Below are 7,307 nucleotides of genomic sequence, written 5' to 3' on the forward strand. Positions count from 1 at the left end.
GAAAAGAAGAAGAAAAATCTGAAACGCGCCTTTTTTTTTTAAATGCCACGTCAGCATTGTGGGGAAAATAATTCACTTTAAAGATGTTAAGAGGATAAATAAACGAAAGTTAAGTTTAAGTGCTAAAGTGAGCTTGGAGGACAAGTTCAAGGGAAGATGTCTTTTCTCTTTTCTATGGCTTTCCAAATATGTCCTTAACTATTTTTTAGTTTCACCTTATTTTGGAAAGATGTCCATAGTTTAATGATAATATTTTCCTAAAAGAAATTAACAAAAGTTACCTTAGTAGAATATTTGCACAAGTTCAATGACAATTTGAAAAATTAACTCGACAATTTGAAGTGACATGTAGTATAAAATAACAAGTCTATAGCACTAACACAAATAAATTGAAACATAAAACAAAACACAAATTAAAAATTCAAGCAAAAAACACAATACTCTTATATAAAATTTCAATGAGTAAATAATTCAAAAGAAAAGAAAAACACATAAGTCATCTCATTCAATAGTGAAATACTATTTTATTTCAAACACTAGAATAAAAATGCAATAATGCGCTAAATGAAGAAAAAATACGAGTAATTATATTGAATCATAAGAAGTAAAGGTTGAAAAATGAGAAGAAAAGAGCTGAAAGATAAATAATGTAAAATAAAAAAAAAATAATAGAAATAAAAATAAAATTAAAAGAAAAAAAATTAAAATTAAAAAAAGAAATAAAATACAATTGCACCTAATTCTCTATTCCTAATTGAGAATTAGACTATATAATTACATCTAATTTCATTTTCCTTGTGGTTCTCCAAACATATCCTTAACAATTTTTTAGTTTTACCTTATGATAATAATAATAAAAAAAAAGTGCATAGTTCAGGAAGTCCCACAAAATCTGATAATTCAATTGGTGAAAAATGAAAATTGCCTAATTGCCCTCGGTATTAAAATTTCTTTGACAATATGGTAACAGGTTGATCAAATATCAACACATAACAAAAAAGAAACACATCGTAGAACTTCGTTACATGGATTTTTTTATTTCTTTTTTCCCTCCTGCTTATCACACGTATTCTGGACTGAAAACCCACTTTCAGTTCTATATTATTAACATTTAATTATATTCAAACTTGAATTCAGAAAAAAGTTTCAGTTATCAGGTGATGTTGGGCCATCGTATTCCACTGAATACTTGCTACCTCCACCAGCAAAAGTAGGGGTTAATTATGACCACCAGCACGGACAATCGCAGTGACAATGTTGTAGAAACTAGCAAACACTACTATCGTTTTCCAAGTTTGCAAACCAAAAACGCTACATCTTTTTTTTTTTTTTTTTTTTTTGTAGTACTAACATTGGTATCCAACACCAGCTTTTGTGCATCATCACAAGTATCACGTAACCATGCCCATCAACATAAAGTAATTGGTCTCCACTGGAACTTGATGTTGAGACCGCGTGGATCCTCCTCACTTCATGAACACTACAAATTAAAGAATGTCTCAGCAGCATAACCATAGAAATTGTGCTGAAGTGGCAGCTCATTTACAATCCAAAGCTACCATTGTTACTGGCTAGAGAAACACTCTATGGAAAAGGCGTTGAATGTGAATACAGACAGTTCTTTACGTAACGAAATCATCATCAGCTATCTAAGGACTAAGAGCATGTTCTCTCATTTCTGTGTCTATAAACATGTACTATTTCAAATCCACCAAGGCAATAAAGCACAATTACTTATTGCTACTAGAGATTAACTTTCATGCACAGTGTGTAATGAACTGTTATACCATCAAGAGACTTACAACAACGTACCCAATGTAACCCCGAAAGTGGGGTATGAGGAGGGTAGAGTGTACCCAGAGTGCTGACCTTGCCCTACCTCATATTCATAGAGAGGTTGTTGTAGAGAGAAACTCGGCTTAAATAAAGCATTTCATAGAAGCTTGGAAAAGGGAATACAAAATGAACAGTAACAACAATGAAATAGCGCGATAATGTAACATGGAGAGCCGGATATGGAAGAACTATCAGGACACTTAAAAAGCCATTTACTAGTTCCTATAGCAAAGCTTATAGATTAGTAACATGCAAAGGATGATAAACTGCCTACACCCAGCAAAAATACACGATTAATATAAAAATCCTTTGTAATTTTAACTTAAAACAAGTTAAATCCTTGATACTAATATAACACATCAAGAAGACAATAACCATCAACATTTTGAGAACATCAGCACATGTAACAATCCCAAGGGTGCTGATAAGTCTTAGAGGATGAAAAGTGAAAAAGATTTGTATTCAAGGAAGGTCTGTGAGGATCACCAATTACATTTTTCAATAATCATGCTGACTGCAAAAAAAATGTCACCGTCTTGCAGGATAACCGAGTCAAATATCGGGATTTAACCACAATAATGGCATGCTTGAAATTGAACAGCGCATCAAAGAGCAATAACAGAAAGAAAGTCAATCTCATACAACTAAATGACTCATGGCAACCATGCTTTGATTAGAATGATACTATCTGTGTCAACTTCCCAATCAAGGCACCCAGTGGTATGGAATGAGATGTGCTAAGTCATTAGAATAAGCCTAGCTTTGCTCATGCATTCTATATACTGTTCAATTTTACGAACAGAAATCTATTCCATCCTATAGAGCAATCCCAGTTCAAAAGTTGAAACTGCAAAGACGGTATAATAGGATAATATATGTTGAAATTGGTCAAATGTTAGCTCAAATACATATATAAAATAGCACGGCTCTCAAGTTCATTTCAATTGGCGACACATACTCTGAAAACTCAACGTCTTCTGAAATGAGAGCATAGGTGATTTCTTAGAACTACACTCCTTATCATGACGACTTGGCTAACATTCAGTTTAGTCATCCTCCTCACGTTAACCCTGTTACATTCCAACAAAGCATAACACAACTGACATTGGCATTTAAACTTTAGTGCTCGTAATAGTATACAAGTTCAGATTACAAGAATGCGATCGCTTTCTTACCAGGGCAACAACAACATAACCAGTATAGTCCCACAAGTGGGGTCTGAGAAGACTAGTGTGTACGCAACCTTACCCCTACCTTGTGAAGTTAGATAGGCCGTTTCTGATGGAGCCTCCCCTAAGTAATACATGTATAAAAAACAATTTGAAAAGGAAATACTTTCATCATTGACAAACAGCCACTACATTCTCAACATATTAACTAGCTCTTCATTCGAGTACACATCTAAATAAACAACATTCGAGTGGTACTAAAATACCACAAATCATCATTACAACTACAATACCATTTAAACACTCAAACTCTAACCAACACAAAAAGAAAGTATTTTTAAAAGCATAATTGGTCCTTACTCCATAAAAATCTCACAAATAACGATCGCCGCTATCAATTGCCTCAGTATGCTCCTCTGCTGCTAGTAAGAATCGACCCAAGCATACCCAACACTGCAAAAGCCAAAAGCGGACTCACATCCAACGTATCGAAAATCGGGGGAATTATATTCCTGAATAGATTCAAATAAGGATCACAAAGGTCCCTAATAGCTGACAATGGCTGTCTATCCCATGGTATATTCGGAAACCAACTAAGCAAAACCCGAACCATCAAAACCCCACTATATATATCAAGCCATTTCGCCATTCCAGCAGCAACAACAGTAAAAGGAGTATTCAATCCCCCTGTTGTTGGCTGATTCTTAAGCGCCGCAAAAAACATCGGCCCCGCAGTGTATGCTAATGATTGCCCTAAACCATTAATACTCAATTTGTTGAAAAACAGCTTTGTTACAGCCCAAGTGACTGCACATAGAGTTGTAACTGTTCGCGTAGAGCGAGTAATGGCAGATGGGTGTTCTAGAACATTCGATGATGCAAAAACACTGAATTTCTTCGATTTATAAATGCGTAGAGATGGCACTACTAATGAATTTGGCCGTGTGAACACGGAGATTGTTCTGGGTTTTGCGTTGATGAGAGCTGAAGGAGGAGAGAGAAGGGTAGCCTTGGGAATATTTAGGTTTTGGAGAATTAGGGTTTGAGAAGCCATTGGAGTTTTTTCTCAAAGTCAATTTTAATTTGAGGTATAGAATGGCTTCTTTGGAAGATTTGGTAGATGCCCAAGGAGCAAATAAGGGCCTGTTTGATTGGGGTGATCAACAAGTGGAATTTTTTTTTTTTTTTTTTTTTTTTTTTTTTATAATCACGGTATTCTAATCAGCTTTCGCAAACCTTCACAAAATTCAATGAGCAACAAGAATTGACTTTTAACTTTTGATTCCGCTTGCTTTGTTAATCGAATTATTTGTTTTGCGAAATTAACTAAAATGGATATTCACTATTCTAGTAATTGAAAATCACGCCTGATATCTCTCAAAGTGTTTAATCTTGAATTTTTCGTCTCTAAAAGTTCAATCTTGAAACTTTATCCCCAAAATAATTCGATCTTGAATTTTTATTCCTATTTAATAAGTTCTAATGTCTGAGTATACGACATAATTGGTGGTCGGTTAAATAGGTTTACTATCTTGAAAGTTGAAATGTCTTGAATGTCTGCTTATGGCAAAAGTTACAACATATGTTTGACAGGCAATATACCTAAGTTTTAACTTTTTCTTATAAGATAACTTCTAGTCAGTTGAGCAAATGTCATAAACGTTTATCGTATGCGTAAAAATTAGAACTTAAGTCTTATCTTAGAGGTAGTCATATGAATTACATGCACCTATTCACTCTTGACCTCACTTTATGGAAATATATTGAGTGTGATGTTGTTGTAATAGAAATATTTTAAAATAGAAGTAAAACTTCACTTGTTCGAGTACAATTGAAGTATCGTTTTTTCAAGAAAAAAAAAGTATCGTTTTTACTTGTATGTATATATATACTAGAAGTGCAGGGCCCGTGTCATCGCGGGCCCAACAATAAAATATGTAGATTGCAATTTTTAAGTTTTAGAATTTATGTTGGAGTAGGAAGTTTGAGCAGTAGAATGTTTTCATTGGTGCGATAAAATATACTTATAAAATATATTTCTGTAAATTTTTTGTCAAACTTTTCTTTTGTATATATTCCTTCTATTGAAACGTAGGAGTCGTTGTTATAGTGTATAAATTTTCTTTTTGAATAGAATATATTAGTAATGCTTCTATTAGTAAATTCTAGTATTATTTATGTCAACATTAGTTCTTATATATTGTTTAACATGCTGCATTGAAATTTACCTTTTCGATTTTGATATATTTAAATAAAAGTTTTTTTTTAAAAAAAGAATTGCATATACATTTCAAGATTCATTTGAGATCTAGCACGAGTTCAATATATTAATTTTCATCTCAATTTATATGACACAAATAGAATTTAGATAATCAATCATACTTTTAATAGGTATTTAGATAATTTAATTTGTTAACTATTGTAATTTATAATATTTTTATGTAATTTTTAAATAATATGTATTATTTTTCTTGTCCAAACTTTTGTGGCATTGATAGTCAATTATATTTTAAAAATAATTTAAGTTTTTAATTATTATGATTTATAATACTTTTTTTCTATTCCAATTTCAAGAGTCGACCAAATATTTTATATCTTTTAAATCTTTCAAGTTGTCAATTATTGTGATTTCTAATATTTTTCATGTAATATTTTTGAAATATATAACATATTAAATTATTTTTAGATATTTTAAATTGTTAACTATTGTAATTTATAATAATTTTTATATAATTTTTATGAATAATATATGCTACTCTCTTTGTCCAGAGTTTTGTGTCGACGATAGCCAATTATATTTTTTAAATAATTTAAATTTTTTATCATTGTAATTTATAATATTTTTTCCATTTCAGCTTATGTGGAACAATGCTTAAATAAATATAATAATTAATTAGGGGTGATATAGTAAAATGTAATTATTATTTATTATTTTTATTATGTATATGTGCTGATTCAAGAAGAATTTGGAAACATTTAGAAATGTGTTGAATGTTACAAATGTTAATAATCCATTTGGTGCTTCTTGATTTCTCTACATTTATCTCTTGTTTGTTTTTACTCCTTTACCCTTTAAATACGTTACTCTTCTGGTCCAAATTTTTATGGCATTGATAGTCAATTATATTTTAAAAATAATTTAAGTTTTTAATTGTTGAAAACATTTAGAAATGTATTGAATGTTACAAATGTTAATAATACATTTGTAACATTTGGTGCTTCTTGATTTCTCAACATTTATCTCTTATGTGTTTTTACTCTTTTGCCCTTTGAGTATATGTAACAATTTTTATTTTATTATTAAAATGTCATGAAAATTTTACTTTTTTTCCCTTTGAATACGTTATTCTTATTGTCCAAATTTTTGTGGCATTGATAATCAATTATATTTTAAAAATAATCTAAGTTTTTAATTATTGTGATTTATAATACTTTTCTTCTATTCCATTTTCAGTGACACTAATTAACTTCAAGAGTCGACCAAATATTTTATATCTTTTAAATCTTTTAAGTTGTTAATTATTGTGATTTCTAGTATTTTTCATGTAATTTTTTTGAAATATATAACATATTAAATTATTTTTTTCTATTTCAAATTATGCGGCACAATGCTTAAATGCCCATAATAATTAATTAGGGGTGATATAGTAAAATTACGGTTTAAGCAGACATGTCATAAATGTCTATTTTATTTTTTACTTAAATATTATTAATTTTTTAATGTATAAATAGCTTATAATAATTAATTATGAACAATATAATAATTAATTAGGAGTGATATGGTACAATTACAGTTGAAGCAAACATGTCATAAATATCTATTTTATTTTTTAATTAAATATTATTAATTTTTTAATATATAAATAACTTATAATAATTAATTAGGTGTGATTTAATAACTAGTTAGGGGTAATATAATACAATTACGGTTGAAGCAGGCATGCCATAAATATTTATTTAATTTTTTAATTAAATATTATTAATTTTTAATATATAAATAATTTATAATAATTAATTATATGTGGGCTCCATCATATTCAATAGGAGTAGCATCAATGGCAAAGTGGTAATTTATTGAAATGGCATGAGTTGTAATTAATTCAAAATGGAAGGACTTTTCTCATAGTTGTTGATAAGGTCCAAACATTAAAACACAAAATACAATTTTCCTAAACAAACTAATCTTGCAAACTATTTTATAGACCTTAATATCCTAAAACTTTGTTTTAATACCCATAAGCTAACATGTCAAAACCATCATTTCTAATATATAGAAAAGAAAAGAAAAGAAAAGATATATAT

The 7,307-nt window shown here is 29.8% G+C and overlaps 1 protein-coding gene across 1 annotated transcript; it reads right to left on the bottom strand.

Annotated features, from left to right (window-relative positions):
- Positions 1-1,008: 1,008 nt before the first annotated feature.
- Positions 1,009-4,294, bottom strand: LOC107855705 (ylmG homolog protein 1-1, chloroplastic). Its single transcript, XM_016700718.2, has 2 exons — positions 3,366-4,294; positions 1,009-1,480 (listed from the first exon to the last, which is right to left on the bottom strand). Exon 1 carries the CDS (start codon positions 4,057-4,059, stop codon positions 3,409-3,411), a length of 651 nt encoding a protein of 216 aa, XP_016556204.1. The 5' UTR covers positions 4,060-4,294; the 3' UTR covers positions 1,009-1,480; positions 3,366-3,408.
- Between the last annotated feature and the right edge of the window lie 3,013 nt (positions 4,295-7,307).

This window comes from Capsicum annuum, chromosome 6 (genome assembly GCF_002878395.1).
Source record: "Capsicum annuum cultivar UCD-10X-F1 chromosome 6, UCD10Xv1.1, whole genome shotgun sequence".
NCBI classification, from domain to species: Eukaryota; Viridiplantae; Streptophyta; class Magnoliopsida; order Solanales; family Solanaceae; genus Capsicum; species Capsicum annuum.